This window comes from Chaetodon auriga, chromosome 1 (genome assembly GCF_051107435.1).
Source record: "Chaetodon auriga isolate fChaAug3 chromosome 1, fChaAug3.hap1, whole genome shotgun sequence".
Lineage (NCBI taxonomy): Eukaryota > Metazoa > Chordata > Actinopteri > Chaetodontiformes > Chaetodontidae > Chaetodon > Chaetodon auriga.
The window spans coordinates 30,557,701-30,584,941 of NC_135074.1; the positions used below are offsets into that span (position 1 = coordinate 30,557,701).

At 43.2% G+C, this 27,241-nt stretch overlaps 2 protein-coding genes across 2 annotated transcripts in view; both read left to right on the plus strand.

Moving 5' to 3' along the window:
* Positions 1-9,903, plus strand: part of otog (otogelin) — a 50,514-nt gene extending 40,611 nt beyond the window's left edge. The window contains exons 40-59 of the mRNA XM_076728206.1: positions 33-184; positions 279-368; positions 463-649; positions 727-947; positions 1,292-1,430; positions 2,009-2,197; positions 2,405-2,614; positions 2,751-2,855; positions 3,403-3,507; positions 3,630-3,731; positions 3,945-4,043; positions 4,195-4,235; positions 4,460-4,535; positions 4,670-4,848; positions 5,406-5,510; positions 5,622-5,741; positions 6,057-6,102; positions 6,470-6,541; positions 9,309-9,388; positions 9,703-9,903. Coding sequence (XP_076584321.1) covers positions 33-184; positions 279-368; positions 463-649; positions 727-947; positions 1,292-1,430; positions 2,009-2,197; positions 2,405-2,614; positions 2,751-2,855; positions 3,403-3,507; positions 3,630-3,731; positions 3,945-4,043; positions 4,195-4,235; positions 4,460-4,535; positions 4,670-4,848; positions 5,406-5,510; positions 5,622-5,741; positions 6,057-6,102; positions 6,470-6,541; positions 9,309-9,388; positions 9,703-9,903 — 2,519 coding nt within the window. The remainder of the gene's footprint in view (positions 1-32; positions 185-278; positions 369-462; positions 650-726; positions 948-1,291; positions 1,431-2,008; positions 2,198-2,404; positions 2,615-2,750; positions 2,856-3,402; positions 3,508-3,629; positions 3,732-3,944; positions 4,044-4,194; positions 4,236-4,459; positions 4,536-4,669; positions 4,849-5,405; positions 5,511-5,621; positions 5,742-6,056; positions 6,103-6,469; positions 6,542-9,308; positions 9,389-9,702) is intronic.
* Positions 9,904-24,007: 14,104 nt separating this feature from the next.
* LOC143322833 (myoblast determination protein 1 homolog) lies at positions 24,008-26,119 on the plus strand. Its single transcript, XM_076734203.1, has 3 exons — positions 24,008-24,639; positions 25,339-25,411; positions 25,877-26,119. Exons 1-3 carry the CDS (start codon positions 24,094-24,096, stop codon positions 26,068-26,070), a joined length of 813 nt encoding a protein of 270 aa, XP_076590318.1. The 5' UTR covers positions 24,008-24,093; the 3' UTR covers positions 26,071-26,119.
* Positions 26,120-27,241: the final 1,122 nt, after the last annotated feature.

Sequence of the window (27,241 nt, forward strand, 5' to 3'; positions counted from 1 at the left end):
TGGCAGATCATTATCATCTCTCTGTGTTCCAGGTCGCTGCTCGATGTTTCCCGATCTGAACGTGATCACATTTGACGGGAACAGCATTGCCGTCTACAAGGCTGCCTCATACATAGTGACCCAGCTGCCCAATGAGACCGTCAGCGTCCTGGTCCAGGAGTGTCCTGCTGACTCTGAGTCACCAGTAAGTCCATCACACTTGTTGGGCTCCCGTAGAGCGACTTGAATGTAAGTCACTCATTGATTTCGTTGATTTTGACCTGATTTTCTTTTCAAAGCTCCTCTGGAATTTCACCAACCTGTGTCTGGTGGCGCTCAACATCACCCACAAATCCAACCACATCATCATCAACAGGCTGCAGAGGAGGGTACGGGGCACTCTGGTCTCATTCTGATATTTACTTTGTACAGTAGCTGCCACCAACAAAATCTGTCTGATGTGCGCTTTTTGTTTTCCTTCAGCTCTACGTCAACTCGCGGTACGCCAAGCCTCGATTCAAGAAGTTTGGCTTTGAGATCTACGACACAGGTAACATGTACCTGATCCGCAGCCCGGCTGGTCTCAAGCTGCAGTGGTACCACAGCACCGGCATGATGGTGATCGACACCGACAGCTCCGGCAACAAGCTCCCCACCATGGGCCTCTGTGGTAAGAGTCTGACCACAACAAAAAAATAAATAGCAAATCACTGTTTTGTGAACCCCCCCCTCTGTCACCCACTGCAGGTTTCTGTGACGGAGACCCCACAAATGACCTGACTTTGGCCAATGGCACCACGGTGGGCCCAAGCGAGGATCCGGCTATTTTCATCGACAGCTGGCAGGTTCCCAACACCACCAGCTACATCAGCCACAGCCGCCGCCGCGAGCTCAACTGCTCCACAAGCGACTGCTCCACCTGCCTGGTCATGCTGCAGGGCCCCGCCTTCTCCTCCTGCCACGCCTTCGTACGTTAACCCACCTGCAAACTCATTTCCAGGGTCTTCATCTCACACGGGAGCCAGTAGATTAGTGGTGCCTGAACTAAACCCAGACTCTTAAATTCATCAGCTCTTTTCTGTCATTATTGCTCTCTTGCTTCTCTTCAGTCAAAGCCATGTTTGATGTAGAATAAAAGATGTAGAATAGCTTATGTGGTATAACATAAAGCAGAAAAATGGGAGTCCTATGAGGACTTATGCAGCAGCAGTGGTGAAGAACCACTGATCATCTAATCTATATTACTTCTAGTTCAAAGTATTCATAATCATTAGCTTTTGGTAAAATGTATGTGATTGTTTCTTGGTTTCAGGTTCCTCCGAGCACATTCTGTGAGGTTTGGGTACGAGATGAAGAATATGTCAACAACCAGTGTGTGGCGCTGGCTGCCTATGCGGCCTCTTGCCACAAATTCAACATCTGCATCGAGTGGCGGAGGCCAGATTACTGCCGTAAGATATCTTTCTCAGTTTAAAACTTTAAAGTCTAACAGCTGCTGCTTGAACAGGAAGGAAACTTCGTGTACACAGACGTAAAAGATAAGCAGAACAAAGCTGAAGCTCCTGCACCAGACTGGGCGGACTGGGACTCCCAGCCACTGTAGTTACAACATCTGGTTAAAAGCCTTCACCGGAAATGTCAGACTGTAACTGTAACATGAATCGGCTCCACTGCGAATGAAAAACCTCTCCGTCAGCCTCATTCACAGCAGACATTTTGACTTGTCATAGCAGGAAAGGCTCAGATTTTTCTAACAACATTAACCATGGCTCTGTTTAATCAAAGTGTTTCATCATGAATAATACCAGCACTCTGAAACTGAAGCAGCTAAATGGACTTCAGCCATTATTGATTTTATTATTTACCTACTCTGACATGTGTAGATGTCCTCGGGGAAAAATGCCTCTTTTGGGCCCCATTGTAATGTAATTACCTACATATTGAATTTTAAATGATCATATTTGTAGGTAGATGCTGGCAGCACGTCACCAAACACTGAAAACTGACAGGTCTGTGTCTCTTCCTGCAGCCTTCGTGTGTCCTGACGCTCTGCGGTATCAGGCCTGTCTGCCGGCCTGCACGTCTCAGTCCTGCCCCAACCACGACTTCGACTCGGACCCGGACCAGTGTTCAGGCCTGACCGAGGGCTGCGTGTGCCCTGAGGGAACCCTCCTCCACCGGCCGTACTCCGCCCTCTGCATCTCACCTGAGAAGTGTGGTAAGATGCCAACTGTACTACAGAACTGAAGGTCACATTGTGAGACACAAACTATTTGCACCATAACTGATTATGCTCCAGATAATAGTGCCTCAAGCTCATTACCACTCAGCCAGAGGTCATGGCTCTGTGTGTGTGTGTGTGTGTGTGTGTGTGTGTGTGTGTGTGTGTGTGTGTGTGTGTGTGTGTGCGTGCACACGTCTGCAGCCTGCACTGACAGCTCCGGTGTTCCTCGTGCACACGGCGAGGTGTGGAAAGCCTCGAAGGACGCCTGCTGCATGTACCGCTGCGACAACGACACCATCGTTCCTGTGGAGTACAACTGCTCCAACACGGTGGCGCCGGTGTGCCGTCGGGCAGGGGAGGTGATCATCAGCCTGGCCGATGACGCCAGCTGCTGCCCGCAGAAAGTGTGCGGTGAGGCCACGAGCTTTAGTTTAAGATCTGCCAGAGAGCCACGTCTGAATCAATGAGCCACACTTTTCAATCTGAGGCTCATCACAGTTCCAACCTTTATGTGAGACGTGTGACGATGTGATTCCCGACTCTGCAGTGTGTAACCAGAGCCTGTGTGACCTCCTCCCTCCGGAGTGTAAATACGGGGAGAAGCTGGTGTCGTACTACAGACAGGACTCCTGCTGTCCGGACTACGTGTGTGGTGAGTCGACAGAGTGATGGCCATGAACATGTCCATCAACATCTGTATCAGCTGATACCAACACGGAGGTTTGGTGTCTTTGTCCTTCACTGTCGCACCTACTCCTGGTGCAACATTTTAAATGCTCACCTTCATTAGTAACTGAACTGAAAGCAAAATAATGTAGAACAAAAATGGCGTCCAGCACCAGTAAAACTCACCAAATAACACTTTATATCCCACTTGTTGAAAACTTCCAAAGGCTTAAGTGTAAAAGGGAAAAGTTTTGTTTTTTTGGAGGTTGCCTCAACCCTTAAAACCACAACATGTTGTTTTTATACATGGCTTTGTGTACAGTACATAATATATTGATTAGTGAGCTTTAGAAATGTAGCTTTTTTACCTGTGGACAGAGACAGGCTAGCTGTTTCCCCCTGTTTACAGTCTTTAAGCTAAGCTAAGCTAACCCTGGCTGTAGCTTTATATTCAAGTGTGTAGTGTGTCTCTTAAATGTGGAATTATTCCTTTAATGTTTCTGTTTCTGTGTGTGTGTGTGTGTGTGTTACAGAGTGCGATCCTGAACTCTGTGAGTCGGACGTCCCCTCCTGCAGAGACGACCAGACCCTGATCGCCACCAGAGCCGACGGCAGCTGCTGTCTCGCTCACATCTGCAGTCAGTTCAAACATGCCCTAAATTAACCGCCGTCTTTGGGCCTCGTTCAGCCTTCAGTGATCGCTGAGCAGCTTCATCTAAAATCCTCGGTGGGATGAATGAAGTGTGTGTTTTTTCTGCAGTGTGTTCTTCCTGTCCGGAGACGCCTCCTGTCTGCCTGGACGGCGAGGTGCTGACGGTGGACGCTAACACCACCGACCGCTGCTGCCCCACCTACCAGTGTGGTCAGAGAACACACACACGCACACACACACACACACACACACACACTCGTTTCCAGGAGGAGTCCCCGCATATGACTGTGCAAACATATAAATACTGTTTAAGTTGTACAACTTACTTCAATATTTAAATATACTTTAAGTACACTTACGTATATTTTTTTTAAACTTGGGTGACTGTTGTGTTTTGATGTTTGTGTGTGTGCGTGTGCGCAGTGTGTGAGCCCTACAGGTGTCCTCAGCTGAGCTGTCCTCTCGGGATGTCGGTGGTGTCCGTGTCCAGCCCAGGTCGCTGCTGTCCAAACCAAACATGTGGTACGACTCGATCCACTTCAAAAGGGTTTTTATTTAGTCTTTTCGGAGCCTGAGTTCACCCTGAACTGGTCGTTCTGGTTGACGAGGGCACATCATGTGTTGTTGTTCGACTTGCAGCAGAAATGTGAAGACGACTTGCTTTTGTTTTCAGAGTGTTCCTGTGAAAAGATCGCCTCTCCAAAATGTGGCCTGGTACGTCACGATTTCCAGTGTTCAGTCTTTTCTCTGATGTACTGATTTCTAAAAGTACTGAACACCCAAATGAAACTCTGTATTTCCTGTGTGTTCTCTTTAACGCCGCCTCTGCGTGTGCTTTAATCTCATTGTCTTTGCCTTTTCTGTTGAAATGTGTCCCTCGGTCTCTGCGGTGTCTTTTCTCGTTGTGATCCTGGTTCGGTTCTCGTTGTGTTCTGCAGGGAGAGGCGGCCCAGCTGGACCGGACCGCCCTGTACGACCCGCAGAACCAGTGCGCCTGCAAACGATACAAGTGTGGTGAGCAGAGAAGCTTCGTCTCAGTCAACAATCAAACAGACTTTGGATGAACTTTATTAACCTTTCTAAAAACAGTGCAGAATCTGCAGCCTTGTGCACGGTGACCTCTGACCTCTGTGTGTGTGTGTGTTTAGTGCGCGAGGCGGTGTGCGTGTTTGGCGAGCGAGGCGTGCTGCGGCCGGGTCAGACGCTGGTGGAGCACGACGACGACGGCTTGTGTCACAGCAGGCAGTGCAGCCGCAGCCTCGACCCGGCGAGCGGCTTCCACCTGCTCCGCACCAGCAGCGTCAACTGCTCCGCCCACTGCCAACCAGTAAGACCACAGCACGCGCACCAGTGCTCCCAGACTTCTTGATCTGAAAACTAATTCCTCCTCTTCTTCTTCTTCTTCTTTTGAAAACCTCGCAGACACACAGGTAACATCTCACCTGCCATACAGACAGTACGAGTTTACCACTTAAGGACGGCGCATGACTGATTACAGATATTTAATATTTGCTGTTTTTCTTCTCCTCCACGAAGTAAACAGAATATTTTTGAGTTTTGGACTCTTGGTTGGACAAAACAAGACATTTGAGGACGTCAGCTTGAGATGAATATTTCACGTTTTTCACTATTTTGTTACATTTTAAAGACCAAAGGGGAATTAATTTTGTTCATTGCAGCCCTGATAATCAAGCAGATCTATTCCTGGAAGGTAGAAAGTGAATCTATGTGCCGCAATATTCAGATCATTTATTCAAAATCAAACTGAGCACTAAAAATCTATGGGCCACTCCAACATGATGTGAGGTTGATTGATTGATTGATTGATTGATTGATTGACTGATTGATTCATGCAAGCTGACCTTGAATGTTTGTGTGTTTCAGAATCAGATCTACGTCCCTCCGAAGGACCAGTCCTCGTGCTGCGGCGTTTGTAGGAACATTTCCTGCCTCTACGAACACGAGAACGGGACCACGGTTCTCTACAAGGTAGCACATCGACTAATTATGCATTCATTCAAACATATTATAGCTCTGATTGGCCATCAGAGCCACGTAGCTGCTGCAGCTCAGCCGCTGACGCTGCCGCTGTGTTTGCAGCCGGGGAAGTCCTGGGTGTCAAACTGCATGAAGTTCGACTGCGCAGACACTCAGTCCGGACCCACGCTCATCTCCTACTCCTTCAGCTGCCCACCCTTCAACGAAACAGAGTGTGTGAAGGTCAGCATGCAGCAGCACACACACACACAAACACACACACCTTCACAAACAGACACATGCACACGAGTCACACGTCCTGCTGAGTTAATGCTTGAAGATCAAATCTGTTTAATCACCAGGCAAAACTAGATTTCTGATGTATCGGTTGGAGTGAAGAGATTTGTCTTTTGTGGTGCTTTTCAGCAGTTTACCTTTCAAGTTTTAATGTGCATGTATCATTTGTGCATTAATTTCTTGTTGTTTGTGTCAGAGGATCAGACAAACGGAGGTTTTCTTTACTTCTGTCGTAACATTTTGACTCTTATCTGCACTCAGATCGGTGGAACTGTCGTAAGTTACATGGACGGATGCTGCAGGACGTGTGAGTATCTGGTCTGAGCGTAGCAGCAGTTCTGTAGTTAGCGTAGCGCTGTAGGCTGCAGCTGACACTGAAGAGCACCTTCGCCTGCCGCCCAACATGTTTCCAACATGTTTGCCCTTCAGTTTGTCTGTTTCAGTCCAAAATCTTCAACCACGTTGTCTGAATTGGATCCCAGCTGTTGTTTTCCATTACATTTGTCTGCTGTTTGTTCAGATTAGAGAGACCTGTCAGCGTGCTTTTCAGTGAATTCAGCCTTTAACTGGCAGCAGATAACTCTTTCAAAGTGTCACTGAAAAGCATCTGATCACATGCAAGTGGGTTTGTGGTTGATGTGCTGCAGCTTACCTTCATGTACCAATCCCACCAGGTACTGGATTCCCTCTGTTCCCCTTCCCCGTTAGCCCCTTGACTCCCACAGTTAACACAAACTGTGAACGAGGTACATAAAACAACAAGGCTTGTCAGTGCCATTGTTGATATTCAACAATGTACTCCCTCTAAAAAAAAAAAGAGAAAATGTTAAAACATACAGGAAATCTGACTGTGACATATCCCCCTCTGCAGAACAGTCCTCTCAACTGCCGACTCACTTCAGGCCTCTGTGAGATAGAGATCAGTCGAAATTACACAAACACGCCTCCACAATCAATAATATACTTATTTTTAAGGATTCGGTGCTGATGTAGCTTTCTGCTCGCTTCATGAAGCTGTTAATCTCTGAGTTTTGTCTGTAAGCTCCATTTTTTTTGTATGTTTTTGGTTCAAAAAGACGTCCTAACAGTGTAACTTAAGGCGTTCTTGCACCTTTAAAGGAGGCGGCGACACAGGCCGAAAGTGAGTCCACACTTGAGAGGACAGTATCAAGTATTCACCCCCGCCCCTCCCCGTGGATCACGTACATGTACACGACAGCTAAACTCTTTCCCCATTTAGCACTGTCTGGGCAGTGCATTGTTGATTGCCAACAATGTACTGTTGGTAGTGGCCCAGTAGTCGGGCTTAGACGTCTGCATGTGTCAGTAGAGTCTGATGTGGGCTGGTGTCGGGGGTCTTTCCACCAAACCTGTTCGTAGCTTCTGTAGAAGATCTGCATGCACAGCTGCGGCGCTGCTCTGCCACCGGGGGGAGCTGTGTGGGAAACTGAAGCTGCTGTGTGAGGCGTTTCACCATCAAAGAAGCATCAGTGCAGACACTTAAACAATCTGTGCTTTTATTTTGAAACACTCACATAGTAGAGAAGTGAAGTGGGATGAATCTTTTTCTGCATAGGCGATGGAAGGTGACTGACTTTACTTCAGTAAAAGTACTAATACTGCACACTGAAAATACTCCACTGCAAGTAAGAGCTTTCACAGCCTTACTGAAGTAAAAGTATGTAAATGTAAAAGTACTCCTGTAGCAGTAAAGTGTTTCTATCTGCTGTCTGTGGATTCATGTTCCTGCTGCATTCATGCGTTCATTCATGTTCCTGCTGTAGATGTTTCATCTTAAAGTTCTCAGTTACACTTCGGGTTGATTCATCAGTACAAAGACGGACAGCCGTGCTGGAAAGTGTCCAAATCTGTGGACATTTCAAGTTCTTTGAAGCAGCTGTAACGCAGCCAAAAGCAGAATCTTTCAAATGTTCATGTTTAATTTCTGTTATTTAATCTTTAATCTTTATTTAATCTCTGCGAGATTCTCACCTGAAACCAGATTAAAACAGTTTGTCGTCGTCACAATGAAAGAAAATAAATAATGTGAACAGCTGGTTTCCATTTTAGTATCAATAGCTGAAAGATGACATAATTCCACTTTACTCATCAAGTTCAGTGTGTTTTCACCTGTTTTAGATTTGGTCTAAAATCACCAGTTACCTCACATCCATTAACGAGTGAAAGGGTTCATAATGTATATTCTATATAAAATACAATGGTTGTAATACTGTAACAGAATTTGTATGTGAATATGAATGATTCTATAATGAAATATCACTGTGATACCTGACAGATTTTACAGATCACAGTCACTTAGATCTCCTCAGCTTGTCCACTGTGACCCTCCAGGTGAGACCTGGGGGAAAACAGCTGGATTACCTGTAAGAGAGCAGACAGGTTTCTGGTGTCAGCTGGTGAAAGACGTGAAACGCTGACGCTCGACATGTTGAACCTGTTCAGAACAGGCTGATACGACCTTCATGTGCCGCACGCAGCAGCTTTCAGCTCACGCTCACTCCGTTCGTCTGTTTGCAGCATGTTTGACGTCTTCTGTTTCATTTATTTACTGATTTTTAAAGATTTGAATGTTTTGTTTGGACTCATGTTGTTCACACGATAAACGCATGAAGGATCTCTTCGTTCTTTATTTCTTTTGAATATTTTTATTGTGTCTCATCTAGAAGAAGCTTCAGTCTCAGTGGTGGACGAAGTATTCAGATCCTTTATTTACACAGTGAAAGTACTCCGCTACAAGTTAAAATCCTGCATTTGAAACCTTACTTAAGTACAAATATCTAAGTACTGGATTCATGTTCCTGCTGCATTCACGTGTTCACTGCATTTTACTGCTGTAGATGTTTCAGCTTGAGCTCATTGAAGTTCTTTATGTCCTGTTTGCTGCTTTAATCTTTGCAGCGTGGCCGTCCTGTGGGAACCACGTATCTCCAGAAAGTGTGACGAGCTCAGAAAAACAGTTTTCAGCTCTGTGACGATGCATTTTCAGCTGATCCAGAGGCTTTTTAAAGAGTTTCTGTGGTTGGTTTCAGGAAGGGGGTGAAAAACTGTCATCTGAAAGTATCTAGTACCTGAAGCTGTCAGATAAATGCAGTGCAGTAGAAAGTACAGTATTTATCTCAGAGACGCAGTGCAGTAGAAGTATAACGTTGCATCCAGTGGACCTTGAATTTGTACTTGAACACAGTACTTGAGTAAATGTACTTTGTTACATTCCACCACTGTTGGTTTGTGCTTCCTCCTCTGTTGCTTTCTAACTCTGAAGCTTTCCTGTGATTTCTGGGCTTCGTCTCTTCCTCTCCTTCCTCTTCCTCGTCCACCTGCTGCACAGCTCTCTCACCATCTGCAGCCTCTGAGCTTCTCAGGACTCTCTCTTCTCCAACATCTCCTTCTTCCCGACGTTTGCTGTGTCCTCTACGTGCAGCAGAGCAGGTCTTTGTATTTTTTGACATCTCACGTTGTTCTGACTGATTTGGCGTGTCGCCGTGTGAACAGGCAAAGAAGACGGGAAGTCGTGTCAGAAGGTGACGGTGAGGATGACCATCAGGAAGAACGACTGTCGCAGCAACAGGCCGGTACGTTTTCTGTCTGCAGCTGAACGCTGTTAGTGAAGCAGAACGCAGAGAACATACTCAGATCTGAAGTTGTGGTTCAACACAGGGTGATCGGGCCTTTTCTGTCAGGTATCATAACATTTCATCCTATTAAGCAGGTAAGTGCGAAGCAGCAAAGACAAAGATCCAAACAGGCAGACTGAAGAGTTCAGTGATTTAATGGAAAATATAGAAACTCAAGTCAGGAATTCACAGGTTAGCAGGGACGAATCAGCACCGACAGGTTCAGTTACCTTCCTCTGCTACCGTCTGTCCTCCCGCTCTGTGTCCTGCAGGTGAACATCGTGTCATGTGACGGGAAGTGTCCGTCCGCCAGCATCTACAACTACAACATCAACACGTACGCTCGCTTCTGCAAGTGCTGCAGGGAGACGGGGCTGCAGCGGCGCTCCGTGCAGCTCTACTGCAGCGGCAACGCAACCTGGGTCAGCTACACCATCCAGGAGCCCACCGACTGCTCCTGCCAGTGGTCCTAAACGCACACACACACACACACACACACACACACACACAAACACACGCACGCCGGTCTTCACATACACACCCTCTATAACCACAACACACAGAAGAAGACGAAGAAGAAACCTCGGCCATGTTGCTTTAGGATGTTTGCAGAGTGGAACACTGAGCTGCACAATGTGAGACTCGTCCTGGTGCCTCTGCTGGCAGGGAGGTGGTACTGCAGCCTCAAACTACAGGGCACTGCAGGTGACCTTTGACCTCTTCTATTTACATTTTTATTACAAAATAGTGTCACAAAAGGACACGACTGTGGCGTTCTTATGTCACCACATGATGGGGTTGGTTTGTCATTTATGAGCGTTTTGATCAGATTTTTTATATGAAGGTCAGTCTATTAATTTGTTGATGTCACTCCAAAATTTATTGGAAATGAATATAATGACCACAGTGGATAAATCTAGTGAGCGTCCTCCAAAGTTGATGTTTTTAGGGTTGGCACACAAACACTGTACCCGACGCTGAATGCACAGCAGGAAGTAGTGCTCGTGGTAGATTCATGATTTTCTGAACGTCATCATTAGCTTGAAACACTCTCGCTCTGTTTGTCCACGTCCTGTTTTCTTTCATAACTCCAGCAGATTTCTCTTAAAGTCCAAATCAGAGACGGTTTATCGGAGCCTCTAAATGCTGTTCTGATAATAACTGACTGATATGAAAATGACGAAAAGCTGCACAGGGTTTGACGCCTCGCGCTTCCCTGCTGCTCTGCCACCTTCCTGCCGGCCTGCAGGCAAAAGAAAAGGCTCAGAGAAGGAAAGAGGACGTTCAGCTTCGGTTTTTGGGGGAGAACTTGTTTCTCTGCTCGTCTTCTCGCAGCGTTTCTCTGCTGAAAAGCAAAAGATTTGAAAATATATGTATGAAAAAGTTTTTAAACAGAGGATGTGATGCAGACAATCAGGAAATATCATCGCCATCATCGTCATCATCATCACTTAGAGATTCCCATTTTACCCAGAATCCCTCATGTCGTGCCTTGTTTTTGTAAATAACTCAGTGTCCTAACTTTTTAAGATCAGATTCTTAGATATTTCACTTCTAGAGAGAATAAACTGTATATTCAGTGATGTGAAATGTACTTGATATAATCAACACTAGCGAGGTGCATTAACTGATTGAAGTCCAGCCGTATGAGGAGCACTTTATTTATTTATTGGAGTCTGATAGAGCACAGACGTTCTGATTCTGTGGACGACAACACGAAGAGAAGCATTCGATCCAACCGGAGAACAAACAAAAACAAAAACAAAAACAAAAGCCAGCAGGATCCAGAACTTTGATTCGACGTCAGGACACCGTGAGCGCAGAGGAGACGTCCGGAGAGCACGGCGGCGCCTTAGAGATGCATGTTTCCCTTCACGCGTTTGTTCAGATCAAACACGCCTGGATAGTCGAGTTAAAGAGGATTTGTATCATACAAATGTACATTTGCATTTTCAATAAATACTTCTTTTGGAAAAACTAAACAAGGTTTGTGATGATTATTCCGTCATCATAACACGTTGCAGATTTATTTTGGCTCCCGGCTGAAAAAACATGCTCAAATCCTGCTTCTTGAATGTACTAAGCACACTTTGTACTATTTTTTGTCACCTCCAAGTATACTTAAGTGTACTCAAGCAGTCCTTGAGTACCACTTGGGTAATACTTGAGTATACTTGAAGAGTAAATAGTTGCTAAATTGATACAACTTTTTAGCAACTTTAAGTGTACTGAAGTACACAAGAGGAAATCAGGATTCATGAGTATTCAAAACACACTCACAGTACAAGTATGTCACCAGTAAGTTGGAAATATACTTAAAAGTACTTCAAATGAAGTATAGTTTTCATAAATATACTGTATTCCAATTAAAAATATTTGTAATTTAGTACACTTTGAAACTCTCTCTGAAACTCTGAAATACCACTTTAAGTACTGCAGAATTAGTATATTTATTTTCTATTGAATTCTATTGAGAAGTACATTTTTTAAAGCATATGTCAAACATCGAAAAAGTGAAAGTGTACTTGTGATGACTTTTTTATACTTCAATGATACTTCTAAAACACTGGATTAAACTTGTTTTTGGCTCAGATGTATTCGAGCTCATGCGTAGCGACACTGAGAGTCGACCTTGTTGAGCTGCTGTTGGACTCGGACGGATCCTGTTTGCCTGCTTTTCTTTTGCTTAAAAACTTTAAATCCGACTTCCTCCTGATGAATTTCCCCTCGAGGACCAAAAACAAACCTAAATGAAGAAACGTGATTGGAGCCACTCAAAACTGGAGGTGAGTCACAAACAACAAACTGCACCTTAATGTTAGAGCGTGACCACAGCCAGGACTCAGAACAAAACTCATTCTGCACTTTTCTGCCCTCTAGTGTTGAAAAGTCAGTTAATGCAGCTTTAAAAACATTAAAAAAAACACGAGTCAGCTGTGAAAGCTGTGATGTTAGAAGGTTAAACAGACCCGAGCTCAGAGCACAGAAGAAGTATTTTCTGTTTTCAGAGGAAATCTGTTGAAACTTTGATTTATATTTATTACAATAACACAAATGAATCACTTATGACATTTTTTCTTCATTGATATTAACTAGAAAGAGGCTCTACTATCAATCGTATGAGCTAATGAGGAAAATGAAGTTAAAAGACGAAGTTTTGATATTAAACTCCTGTTTCTTTGACGCTTTAATTTTAGATACTAGTGTTTATCAGACTGTTAAACTTCTGAAACATGAACTCTTTGGTGTGTCGGCAGATGTGAGAGAACAACTTTTGGGACCGTTTGAAAAGTTGCTTCTTTAATTTCAGGGTCCAACTGCTAAACCAGATGTGAGAGGATGGATATCCAGAGGAAGTGAACCTGCTCCTCCTTCCTTCTCAGCCCGCTCAGACTCCAGACTGGCTGGCTGGTCTGAACACTCGGCTGATTACATGCTGCAGCGCGCTGGCGGGCGGGAAAGTGATACTGAGCCGCGAACCCACAAAATCCACGGATTTTCAACAGACGTGTAAGCCAGGCCGCCACCTTCGTATCCGATGAGCTGCCAAGACCAGACGAGGAGGTCACACAGAGCTCAGATGGAGAAGTGATGTCAGTTCAGATTAAAGTCTGGTCACATGACGGCCTGAGAACTCAGATGACAAGCTGTCAGTGTTCTTCTTTGGAAATGTTTATTGAATGGTCGAATAGCTTTAGAAACCTCCTCCTCCTCCTCTTCCTCCCACACCTCTCTGACGTCTGTGCCCAAACATTTTCTGTAATGGACAACAGGTGTGCAGATAGGCGGGCGAGGTGAGGTGATGGAGAATGGCGGGAAAAGGACGGGGTGCCAGGATCTGAAATGGCAGATGAGTTAGTGTGCAGCAGGGAGACAAAGACATGAGAATGTGTGACTCAGAGCTGGCTGACACCTCTCCTGTAAGCCCGCGCTGAGGGCACAGAAGGGCACACAGCCATCATCTGATTGGGCGGTACGACCGCTGACGTCCAGACGGCTGGACCGCCGCCCAAAACTCTGACTGAGGTCCCCAAACATGTGAGCGCTGAGGGCCAAGCTGGCCTCTGCAGCAGCAGAAGAAGCCGACTGATGCTCGTGGGTTCAGTGTCGGGAAGGTTCGCTGCTGCAGGATGAAGTCATGTTCTGTTTTTAGTCTCCATAACATCCAGCAGTTTAACTCCACACGTTAATGAAAGATAAACACCATCTGATCTGCAGTTAAACTTCAATTATCCATTAAAATGACCCACTGAGGAAAGATGTGGACCTCACAAAGCGCTGAGGTAAAAGTTCAATTCACCTGGATTCACTGCAGAGTCTCACCTGTGAGGCTGAAAACCTCTGAAACCTGCACTCAGTGCTCTCTGACTGCCTGAAATCTGTGTGTGCCGGCATGGAGGATTTGTCAGGGTGTTGTTGTGTTATGAGTGGGGGTGGGGGGTGGGGGGGGTGGGGGTCATCTCGCCCTGGTAATCCTGTTACAACAGCTGCACCCCCACAGCTCCAAACCCCAACCCCTCCCATCGCTTCAGAGCCGCATGTTTGCATTAATCTGCCACCGAAAAGCCTCCAAAAACAACAAGCTTCACATGAACAGACAGATTTCTGCACCAAATGACAGAAGTGTTCATTACTTCTTATTTCAAGGGTTTATACCAGATTCATTTGTTTTTGATTTTATGATGTATTTTTACATGTATACATTGACTTCCATTCGATTATTTCCAATATGAAAATCCTAAAACATTTTTTAATTCTTATTTTATGTTAAGTTTAATTCTATAACATTCATGCTGTGTAGTTTTAGACTGTCGGATGTGTTTTTCCTGCTGTTCTAAGCAGCCATTGGTTTCCATTCATTTTCTTATGGTGTAAAATCAAAGTGTTGAAACATGTTTTAGTTGTTTGAATTATCGCTGCCTCGGCAGCCTTTTCTGTGGGTCTGCAGATGGAGGTTCTCCTTGTTTGCTCTGATTATCCTTCAGGTTTCTCCAGAACTTGATCCACCTGAGACAAATTCACCTGATTGGACGTGTTTTGGAAAGACGCCGACCTGTGCAGGTATATGAAGACGTGCAGTTTACAGCACTCACATCAGAACGTAAATTTAATCTCTGTTCAATTTAATCTGTAACAGTGTTGTTTCACTGCTCAGCAGTGGTGGATTCACATTTCAGTGTTGTATTCAAGGGCAGTTTTGAGGTACAAATATTGTAATTTGGCAAATGTAATCATGAAATTGAATTAATCATAGAATAATGCTCAAATGACAGACTGAAATATTGTTTTGATGATTGATTGATTGTTTAACATTTTTTAAGCAAATGTTCTGTTTCCAACTCATTTTCTCAGATCGTTTCTCTGTAAATTGAATATTTCGGTTTTGGGTTCTTTGATTTTGTCTTTTTGAAGATGTCTCTTTGGGTTCTGGGAACTTTTCAACAAGTCGAGTCATTTTTCTTTGAAATTCATCAAACAGAAAACAAAATCTGCAGATTTTGACTTTGACTTGCTGGACATGGACGAGCTTCCTGTTCAGGTCAGAAGTTCATAAAACATGTCGGCGCTGTCACCGCTTCAATCACGGCCCCTTTTGTCAGCGTGTCTTTGAACCGGAGGGCGGCGGCGCTCTGATTTGCATCCACGAGGAGGAAGAGGAGGAGGAGGAGTGAAAAAACATCCCAGCATCAGAGGCAGCTGACGACCAGGCCAGACCCCGGCCGTCAGGTGACGTCCCGGGACAGAGCGCCGGACATTTGTCCCCAACAGGAAGTGACCTGATGGCTTTGTCACAGCAGGAGCAGATAGAGAGAGCAGGTTGAATTGATTTAACCTTTGACCCCTGAGAGGAAGACAGAGGTGGACCTGATCTGTTCTCAAGAACAAACCGCAGGAGGGGCGCGGGGGTGGAGGCGGTGACGGTGCTGCTGGTGTTTCGTAATGATGATGATCTGCAGCAGAGCGAGAAGCGTTCAGATCTGAGGCTCGAGGAGAAGCAACAACACTGTTACAAGTACAGTTAAAGTAACAGGCAGATGAACAAAGAGGAGTGGAAAACACATGTTTGATATCTGTGCATCTAAATTTAAATGTGCAGAAAATGAAAAGCAGAAAATCTGCGTAACCAAGTGAAGAAACACATTTCAGTGTTTTTCTCTCAGTCGTGGTGATTCATGTCTCCAGCTGTGTTTCATAACTGAGGGGAAACCAGGAGGAAGAATGACTGAAAAGTCATTTTGAGGAATCTTCTTCTTCTTCTTTTTTTTTTTTTTTAACAGCAGTGAGGAGTCACACATGAGTAATCAGAGCTGGAGTTCAGTGAACAGCAGCTGCTGCCTGCTCGAATACTGCATGTACAGCACTGATACTGTGGCTGGTAATACTAAATATGTTACTGTTACACTGAGGTTATGGTTATAACAACTGCAATATTCATACGTTTAGAGCACAGTTACACAGTGGAGTTGTGTTTTTAAAGGATGCCCTCATGAAAAACTCACTGATGTGGCATTTCTGACTGAATAAACAGAAGCTGTGACACGTATGCTGATGTTCTGCAGAAAACGGTATGAACCTGTTTGTGTTATTAAAGTTTGTTCAGATATTAGTTTTGCCCAACGCTTTTGGTTTGTGACCAAACACTTGCAGAACTAACGACATTCCCATCAGCCTCAGCTGCACTCTGTGCTTAGCGCTAAGTGCTATGTCACTGTAGAGGCTCACAGCTGCTAGCACGACTGTAAAGACGACGCGTTCTGGTCATATTCTGACTTGCATGGCAATATGTTTTGAAGCAAATATTTTGAATCTCATTGTGTCCGACTAAACTTTTTATCACCTTAACGAGGAAATGTTGATACTGAACATGTTTGATACATAAATGTTTGTATTATAAACTCTGTGTGTGTGTGTGTGTGTGTGTGTGTGTGTGTGTGTGTGTGTGTGTGTGTGTTAGTCAGTCCCAGCAGGCCATTAGAGCAGTTAGTCGCGGCCATCACACGGTGTGCAGAGGTCAGCCACCTCGCCAAGGAACAGGAAGCAGTAACTCACAGTCAGCCAGTGGCAGCGTGTCCTTGGAGAAGCTGTACACCTGTCAGACTCCACCTCCACCTCCACCTCCACCTCACAGCAGCTGCCAGACGAAGCTGTAATCGTGTTAATCCAACAGACACGTACCTGCAGTGAGTGAGTTCCTCTCAGCCTCCTAAACTTCATGTCATTTCAGAGATCTGGGTGCTGCTGAACGTTGTTCCTCATTTTGACTGAACTGAAAATACATTTAAGTTTGAGATCACATTCATTCAAACCTGAAGCTGAGTTTCAGCTCTGGCTGTGGCTTCAACTGCTGTTTAAGGACAAATGAAAACCTGTGAAGAAGCATAAAACTCTACATTTAAAAGTAAAAGTTTGGCTTTGGACATGTTGGACCACGTCTAAAAGCACTTTTGTCTGCTGATGGGCGACGCTGGTTCCATCCAAATGTAGCACCAAAATGAACATCAGCCAAACAAAATTATTGTTTGCTTCATCAGTTGGTGATAAACAGCTGGTGGTGCTGATTAAGACACCACAGAGGAAGAAGACACAATGCAATTAAAAACCCTAAAATGATCAAAAACCATGTAGAAAACGTGATGGACAACTGTCACTTATTTTGTTTCATGCACGTATCGTATTAATTTCATCTGCCGCCATGTTTCATCTCTGCGAAGAAGCTTCAGTGACGTTTAAGGCACATGTTTCATGTACATCATGATTTGTTCACCAACCCTTTTCCACCTCAGCAAAGCAAATAGCATCTTCATATATTTTGACCTTTTAAGAAATCTCCTGTGCTTCCGCTTGTGTTTGTTTTTTTATTGCACAAATTGATCATCTGCATAGAAACACTGCTTTTAGAGAGTCACGCGATGGATCATACAAAATGATCTATTATCATACAAACAGTCGACGCTTTAGAGTTTCTCCTCAAAGGCATTCATGAAGTTGGACTCTGGTTCACACACACAAAAAAAAACCAGACAAATCAAAAAGAAGACAGGAGACAAAAGGAGGTTTTCTGACACAGTCCTCCAGATTCCCCTGAGAGTTTCAGAGGCTTTTGGATGAGAACTGTGAAGCATAGTGAGGCCTTCAGTGAGCTCAGAGTCGTGAACGAGACTGAAAAGGGAGGCGAGAATCAAGAGGAGAGAAACAACTCATTAGCCAGACGACGTCAATTTGCTTTGACTGTTAACAGGAGTCGTAAAACAGAGGAGGGGGTACAGTGCTGTGTGTGTGTGTGTGTGTGTGTGTGTTCGGGGAGTCCCTCTGTGCTCCGATCCATCTGGAATCCACATCCAGGTCCAGCAGGCCGTCCCCCCGTCCTGTTCAGCGTGTCCCGACATGTCTGCTCGCTGCACATCAGATCAGATTGAGGCTTCATGGTTTCCTCGTTTGAGCTTTGATGATGACGTCGACGACAGCTGACGGGACGAAGATTCACTGTTTGTTTGTTTTGGTTGGAAAGACAAACAACAGCAGCACTTGACGAAGGCGGACTTCAGCAAAACTCTGAGAATGACGAGATGATTGTCTGTTGAGTGGATCAGGAGCAGATTCATCTAATCAGCAAATCATTTCAGGCAATTATCAAGTAAAGATTCTGAACAGTTAGATCTTAAAAAAAAGACATGCATGCTCTATTTTACTGTAGAAAAACTCTTTTTGGTTTCTTCAGCTCATTTTTTGTGGCTGCTGATTAAAAAATTTCAGCTCTGGAAACTTTTATTAGCATCAAAGGTTTATGGACGACATGATTACTGGAGTCTATCAAGAAAATTATCAGAATTAATCATGAAAATAGTCACAATTATACACTGAGATGAATAAATTGAAGCAACTTTTTAACAATATTGAAATTACAGCTGATGATGCTCTTGGTGCCATAAAATCTTACCATGAAACATTAAAACCAGTTTATAACACACAAACCATAAACCAGCCCAACAGCAGAAGATGCTGCCTCCCTGAACGACACGCACACATTCTCTAGCAGCCTAATAAAAATATCCTCGCCTGGTACCCGACGCTATAAACTGATCTGGCATCAGTCCCTGGTGGGATATCGTGGGCACTTATGAAATGTGAGACGTTCGCTGTAACACAGAGAAGACGGAAACGGGATTAAGAGCTTCAGTCAAACTCAAAAGCAACAGGCGGAGTAACACGGCTGGACTGCGTTGATGCTGCAGAACCAACAGAACTTCAACTTTGAAAAAGTTTGCATCCACTGCTGTAATCCTAATCCAGGGTTAGGTTCATCGGGATAAGCAGCGGGTGACAATAATTCTTATTCTGTCTTTCTTTAATCTAATATGTATGAAAAACAAGTGGATGTAAATGCTTCTTTTGAACTCCTGTTATTGGAGGTGATTGGTTGCCCCATTCAAAGCCTTGTAATCACACAAGATTAGTGCAAATAAAGCCTGAATTATTTATCACATAATGTATTCATAGCAGTTAGTTAACAAGTGAAACCAGAAATCATGATCAATTGTGTTGATATTGGAGTTTATCAAACTGTTAGCAATTTACAGCCATTTTGTTAACATGTCTTTAGACCTTTTAGCAAAATGGGAGAAATTCACAATATATCAGCGTTTCAACCAGGAGGCTGTCTGGTTTCTGCCACTCAGTTGCTCATATGGTCAATGTGATTTATGATGGCGTTAACTCTGCTAACATTAAGTTAGCATTCTGCCCCATTAGCTGATGTTGGATCACTGCCAGCTCAACTGAAGCTAATTTAACATTAGCTTGGTGTTGTCTTGATTGATTTTGGATTAGTGGTAGCATAGTGCAAGCTAATGTTATGTTAACTTTGTGTGATGTTAGCTGTTATTTCATCATCAGTAGCGTAATTCAAGCTAATTTTACATTAGTTTTGTATCTTGTTAATTGATATCGGATTAGTGTTAGCTACCGCTGCTGCAGGCTACTTTTATGTTAGCTTTGTGCCATGTTTGCTAATATTTCATCACCTGTTGAGTAACTCAGGCTAATGTTACATTAGCTTTGTGTCCTGTTAGATTGAACTGGTGGTGGCATACTTCAGGCTAATGTAATATTAGCTTTCAGCCATGTTAACTGATGTTGGATCATTTCTCAGGCCATATATGTTAGCTTTATGTCCTGTTAATTGATATTGCAGTTAACAGGATTGGTTGTAGCAGAAAGCTAATGTTATGTTAATTTTGTAACATCTTAGCTAATATTTCATCACCTGTTCGCCTGTTACTCAGGCAAATGTTAGCTTTAACTTTGTGTCCCGTTAGCTTGGATTGACGGTGGCATACTTCAGGCAAATTTTGTGTTTTGAGCTTGTTTTGCTATGTTTTAAGCTTTGAGCCATGTTAGCTGATGTCGGTTGGTTGATTGGTGGTAGTTTAATAACTTATTACGGCTGTCATCATAATCTTACACTGTTTTGTGTTTGTGACCTTTGTGTTTCCAACGAAACAGTTTTTAAGTCTAAAGATAAATTCCATTGACCTCAAGTTAACTGGCAAAATCTAACCTCCCACACGTCCAATATGAAGAGAAGTGCTGATGTGAGTCAGTGGCATAAGAGGTGAAGGAGAGGAGAGTGCTGTTTCCAGGCATCACACTCACATATATGACGAGGAATCAGGGAAGGGAGGTGGCCGTCTTTTAACAAGACTGAAAAGCAGATATTACTCACAAATCAGCAAAAAACCCATCAAAACACCAGCAGAGTATCACAAGATGAGGAGTGACTGATTTTCTGTCTGACAGTGTCACAACATCAAACAGCAGTAAACATAAAGGTTTGGATTCAGTTTTGGTGTTTATTGTATTGTATTATTTATTTACTGTGCACGGTGAATATGTAAAACTAGAAACATGTAGGATATGAACATGTAATCAGATTATCATCAAAGGAACAGCAAATGTAAAAAGAAATTAATAAAAGCCTCAAATGAAGGTGTAATTGACTTTAATGTTCATATACTTACATAAGTGTGTGTGTGTGTGTGTGTGTGTGTGTGTGTGTGTGTATTCAATGTGACTGTGCTTTGATATAAATCCGTATGTATGAGATGTATTTTTATCTAGTATATAGATGATATTACACGGTCTGACAGCTGCCAAGCATTTCAAATATCTTAGCTTCAACCTTTTATTGTGGTTGGACTGGGATTGGTCGCTTGGCCCTTATCTGGCCTCTGATTGGCTGCTTGCTCAGATATCTTTACCACGCCGAGTCCAAAGCCTTCGGGCATCGTTCCAGCTGCAGAGTCTGGTCCGGCGCCGGCCCTTATAGCTGCCTCTGAGGTTTAATATCTCACTGAAATGCGGGATTAGTACTGAGTCTGAGGCTGTGATCGCACCGATGGAGGAAACAAAAACTGCTCTAAACCTTTTGAACCGACACCTCAGTCAAGTTAAAATAAAGGAAAGGCCTGTTGATATTTCATGTTTCTCACAAAGTAGTGAAAGACCAAATTATGTGTTATGTGTATCCAGAGCCTCGTATGTCTTCATCCTATGTGCCATAAAGCTCCATTGTTGTCCAAAAACACATCGGTGAGCCTCTCATGTTCCTTCATGACTGTGAACACACACACACTGCAGTTTATCCTGACTCAGTCCCACACACACCGTCCTGCTGCCACAAACACTCACAACAGCACCAAATGTAGATTAATCCACCGCTGAAAACAGTCACCAACAAATGCTCTGTTTACTCTGTATGAGAAGCATTTGATGAATTATGGGCTTGAACCAATGAGCTTTAAGCTGAGTGCCGCTGACAGTTTGGGAAGTGATGCCAAACACATTGATGTTTTCATGAGGTTTGTTAAATAACGTCAGCTCTGTCATTTAAGTGTGTTTTATACTGATGGAAAATGAAGTAAATCACAGCATGATTTAATTAGATAATCAGTGAGCTTGTCAGACACCTTTCTGAATGATCTGTACATATTCATAAATGTTCAAATATATTCAGTCTCAGTATTACTTTCCGCCTGGAGCACATAGTGTCAAATGCTGCATTTCCTGATTTCTTTCGTGCACAAAATATAATTTAAATTTTGTTTGAAGAAATACACCTATGTGGGTTTGAGCCACGTGTTGCAGAAATGACATTTGCAACAATATGACACAGTTTCCATGTAGTTTCTGTCCAGATGTGTAACACCTGCAGGGATTTCGTGCATAAAGCTTAATTTTTGGACAATTCAGGCAATATTTTATGCAACAAAAATAAATGTTTGGACTATTTATTTGCTATTATTTCTATATTTGTTTATTGTCTATGTGAACTCTCTGTTACGAGTGTCTATATAACATTTTAACAGAGCTGGAAAACCTCAAAATTAAGCCAAGACCTGCACCTTCATGACAGCATTTGATCCAGCTGCTATCAGTTTCATGTTCTTCTGGTTTACAGGAACGTGTTCTGAGGACAGGAGTGGCCGTGAGAGTCGGGGGGATCTTCCCAAATGATACCAGCCTCCGTTAAAAGGGCACTTGTCTTAGATTTCACGAGCTGCTAAATTTAACATACTGCCTTCCCATTAAGCTGTGAGGAGTCTGTGATGTGAGCTGATCTGTCTCACAGCAACACTTCAAACCTCTGCGGCCGTGAAAAATCTCACAGTGACGAGACAACAGACACATAAATAAACACAGTTACAGAACAATAAATACACAAATTAACACAAAACACATAAAATGTCCAACCAAAGGAACAATTCAAGCTGGAAACATTCATGAACCACTTCTGTCTTTTCTTGTCCAACAAAAAAACCCCACGAATTCTTAATCTCATATTCTGTAAAAAGCAAATTGTTCTGTGTTTTATAACAATTCTACAAAGTTTGATTTTCATCTAACAGCAATTAATTTCCCATCACACCTATCCAGGTAACTTTTCTTTCTGTTTTTAGGGTTAAAATCAGATTAAAATGAACCATAAATGAATTTATTTTGGTTAAAGTTTCAGTCACATAATAAGCTGTAAAAAAAAGTTTTGCTGTTTGACTTCACACATTCCACAATTTTCCACATGTATGTTGACCAAAATGTGCAATTTCCCCCAATCCGACTCTGTAAAAATACATGTATATATCATATATTAATGATTAATGCATTCATTTTATATAATAAGCTATATACATAATAAACGGAGCATTAAAGTTACACACCTTTGTGATTTCAGCAGTGTTTTAAAGGCACAAAGACAAAAACAGACGACCGCTTCAAAGAAATCAAGATTATTTTACCTGTTTGGACACACACACACACACACACACACACACACACACACACACACACACACTGAGGGGGAGGGGCCTCGTCCTGTTCACATCAGAGACTCGACAACTGTGCGACATTCTGACCTCATCAGCAGGACGTCAGACTGCAGCTCGTCACAGTCACATCACAGCTCAGCTCCTTTAATGCTGCTGCTACATTTACTCTTATTACACGTAAAAGAAACGTGACACAGGTCTGAATAATTAAGGATTAATAACAAATAAATAAATACAAACTGACAGGTAAATCATATTTCAGTGGGATTTCAAGAGAACAGCAGATGTGTCTTTATTTGTGGTCTCATTAACAATATGAATGCAGATTGATTTCTATTATTGTCAATTATCATAACGAGTATTCATTAATTATGATAATGAACAAGTAGATCACAAACGTCAGTGCTGCTCCTCCAGCTCAGAGAGGACGTCTGATGCAGCTTTCACTGAGAAATATAATGTTTCAGTACAGTTTTAGGAAACAGATTCATAAAAAAGATGGATTTTCTCAAAGTGTGACTGAAGTTTATCTGCCCTGATGTGGACAGTTATCACGTTACGTGTTTACAAACTGTCTGCGCTGCTAAATGTTCATCTTAAAAAGTTGTTTCATGTAGTCAAACGATCATTTTTAACATCTGATTTACAGGATAAAGTTACTCTTTAGTGAAAACAGCTTAAAGAGTTTCAGATTAAACCTGAGTCTGATTCTTGCTTGAAGAAGTGAAAACAGATGACGGCGCCTTAGTGGAGACACTTTTCTGATTTCCTAATAAAGAAACTTTAATTCCTTAATTCAGGCGCTGCATTAGTTCAGGTGATTTTTGACCTCTTACATTTGTGTCGTATCATTTCTCTGCAGTCTTTGACCTCTAACACTGATTCACAGCTGACTGTTTATAATTAATATGAATCTTGTTTTATTGCTTCCTTTTTGTAGCTGAGTTTCACCTCAGTGACACCCAGCCCCCTCCACACACACACACACACACACACACACACACACACACACACACACACACACACACACACACACACACCCCTCAGACCATTGGTCAGTTGAGCCACAGCCCCGCCCACACGTGGATGCCTTTATAAAGACAAACCAACAGAGCAGCGGTTCCACAGACTGGCCCTTTAAGAGCGCGGCTCTCCTCTCACGCTCCTCTCCTCAGGTCAGCTGACTGACAGGAGACTTTTGACACAGACCTTCTTTTCTTTTTCTCTTTTGCTTCCTTTCTTTCATCCTGTTTTTACTTCGTGGAGGCCTTTCTTTCTCAGCCGTCAGAGGAGCTCTTCTTCGTCCTCTTCGTCCTCCGGTGGCTCTCAGGGACCCTGCAGATGGATCTGGCTGACCTTCCCTTCCCTCTCTACTCTGCTGATGACCTCTACGATGACCCCGGCTTCAGCGCCGGTGACATGAACTTTTTTGACGACCTGGACTCCAGGCTGCTGCACGCCGGCCTGCTGAAGTCTGAGGACCATCTTCATCACCATCACCATCACCACGTGCCAATCGCAGAGGAGGAGGAAGTGCATGTGAGGGCTCCGGGGGGCCCCCACCAGGGGGGGCACTGCCTGCTTTGGGCCTGCAAGGCCTGCAAGAGGAAAACAAGCCACGCGGACCGCAGGAAAGCGGCAACCATGCGGGAAAGGCGACGGCTCAGCAAAGTCAACGACGCCTTTGAGACCCTGAAACGCTGCACGGCGTCCAATCCGAACCAGCGGCTGCCCAAAGTGGAGATCCTGCGAAACGCCATCAGCTACATCGAGTCCCTGCAGGCGCTGCTGAGGACGGTCCGGGACGACGGCTTCTACCCGCCGCTGGAACACTACAGCGGGGATTCGGACGCCTCCAGCCCCCGCTCCAACTGCTCTGATGGCGTGGTGAGTTCAAGAACAGCTGAACAGTTCATGTGCTGCCGCATGAAATGTTTGGAATGTGTTTGGGATATTTATTTTTGGCCCCAGTGCTTTAATACTTCTTCAGTGGAGTGAATCTTTAAAAGCAACTTTAAAGTCACATTTTAGGCCAAAATCTTTTTTTTTTTTAACTCAAAAATGTCGACAGACCTTCGAATGCACCTCTTAAAAACAGTCAGTTTGAAATTGAATTTATACTCAGGACTGATTTGCTGTTTATTTGTGGTGGTTTTAAAAGTGTTTGAAACCAATTTGTTAGTTATTTGGAAAGAATTTGGAAATAATCAATGCATCAGTTCGCAGTTTGAACTGTGTCCTTGTTTTTGTGTTCCTCAGTGAAGTTTTGCTTTAGAAACAGTTAAAAACAATCTTTGTAGTTTTAAATTAAAGTCACAGACTGTTAACAGGCATATTGATCCTTTTGACCATGAAATGTTCATTACGTGCAGAAACAGAATGAAGAACAATGATGTAATAAACCTCTGCAGAAAACATTTGGTTAAACTGATAAAAAGCTTCGTTAAATTCGCTGTTTTTAAACATAAATCACGTATCAGTTTCATTTGATCAGCTGTCCGTCGCTCCTCTCAGACACTGTGTCCTCGTATTGATCGCTGATGTTTGTTTGGTTGACTGAAATCGTCTTGATTGATCTGTTTCCAGATGGATTTCATCTCTCCGTGTTCGACCACAAGTGAAAACAGTGACGGTTCCTGCTGCAGCCAGACAGCAGACGGTGAGTTTCACACGGTCGCGCCTTTAAAATGACGCGTTTCCACTTTATTTCTGTGTTAATGTGACTCATTTCTTACACTGTCTTTGTACTTTCTCTTTTGATTTAACAAGCTTCTTCTATTATATGTCCTATAAAAAGACAATTCTTCTTAAATTTAACTTTAATATAACAGATTAATAAAACCACACTGGACTTTAACCTTCTTCTTTAAAAAGTCCATCTTGAGTTATTTAGTTTTCTGCTTAAAACTGTTTGCTTTCTCCTTTAATGGAAACACTTAATGACTTACCTCCTGTTTCTCTTCTCACCTTAAATATGACCCTTTACTCATAATACGATCACTGCCCCCATCAGTCCGACCTTTACTTTGACCTGATCGATCTTTAATAGAGCAGCTCCTCCTCATTTTTCTCATATTTCTTATAAAAATCATAAAAACTAACATTTCTTGTTTCTGCGCTCCAGATTCCAGCAGCAGTAAACGATCGCTCGTTTCCAGTTTGGACTGTTTGTCCAGCATCGTGGAGCGGATCAGCACAGATCCAGCTGTGGCCCCCCTGGGCGACAGCGTGGTCCCCCGGGGCCCCGGATCGCCTCAGAACAGCCCTGATGGTTCCAGTCCCTCCGCCGAACCCAGCAGCATCTACGAGCCGCTCTGAACCCGACAGACTCTTTTTCCACTAACGGACAAACTCAGAAAGACTTTTCCTTCCTGCTGCTGGACGTTTTCCTCATCTGCAGACAACTGAGGACCATGTACATCTGTAAATAAGAGCCTTTGTTCATAGTAAACACACACACACACACACACACACACACACACACACACACACACACAAACAGACGCAAGGGATGCTGGGATTGTTGTGTCATATGTTTCTATGTATTATTTATGAGTGAATTACATTTTAATAAAGAAATATTTATATTCTGTGCTCCTCTTCCTTTGGAGTAAAACCCTTTCAGGCTTTCATCTGCTCCAATATTTCAGCCTCTGTTACGAGTCTATATGAAATGAAAGGCTTAGTTCTCCAAAAGAAACAAAAACTGGCATTTTGGGGACTTTCGACTTCTTCTTCCGACATTACAAAGCAGTGACAATAAGCTGTTAACACAACATTAACACATCATCAGCCTTTAAATTGATTATGTGAAGGACACGGAGCTGCGTCATCATTCGTGGCCAACTGATGGATTTAAGACCAACATCAGCTCTTTAGCAGCTAAATGCTTCACTTTGGTTACCGGCTCTAACTTATCTTTATTGCGTTTATGAGAGTCTTTTTGCTGAAAAAGCTGCGTTTAAGGACAACTCTGATGAGAGCTGAGACTGATCCAAAAACAGAGAAGCTGAAAACCAAAACAATGAGCTAAAAACCCCTGAAACTCTCTGCAGAGCTGAGGGGAACTGTGGATCCTCTGTGCCATCGTTGATATCAAAAACTATTGATCACAGCAGCTTTGAAGTGTCTGAACTTAAAGTTTGATGGCCGCTCTAATATTTCTAAAGATGTGTGTAAAATAATTCTCATGTAATGTTACAGTGACATTTTTGAGAGTTTAAAGATCGTTTGAAATAGAAACTCTTGATGATATGAATAATCTTAATATAATAATCTTTTAAGTCCAGGCTGTTTGAGTTAGATCACAGTTTTTCATCATTTCTCCCAATTCTCACATTTCCAATAAAGTTCTGACAGGAAGTGAATGCAAAAACATTTCAGAAGCTTAAAGTTAATATGAACACAACAATAATCAATAATCATACTAATTATTATGATAGAATACAAATATTATGTTATAAAAACATCTAAACTGACTGATGATCTT

What these genes read in the sequence shown, in the direction of transcription:
- LOC143322833 (XM_076734203.1), top strand. Translation starts at nt 24,094, where the DNA reads ATGGATCTGGCTGACCTTCCCTTCCCTCTCTACTCTGCTGATGACCTC. An exon ending in CCAACTGCTCTGATGGCGTG is followed by an intron (nt 24,640 to 25,338) that starts GTGAGTTCAAGA and finishes ATCTGTTTCCAG; the next exon opens with ATGGATTTCATCTCTCCGTG. An exon ending in CTGCAGCCAGACAGCAGACG is followed by an intron (nt 25,412 to 25,876) that starts GTGAGTTTCACA and finishes TCTGCGCTCCAG; the next exon opens with ATTCCAGCAGCAGTAAACGA.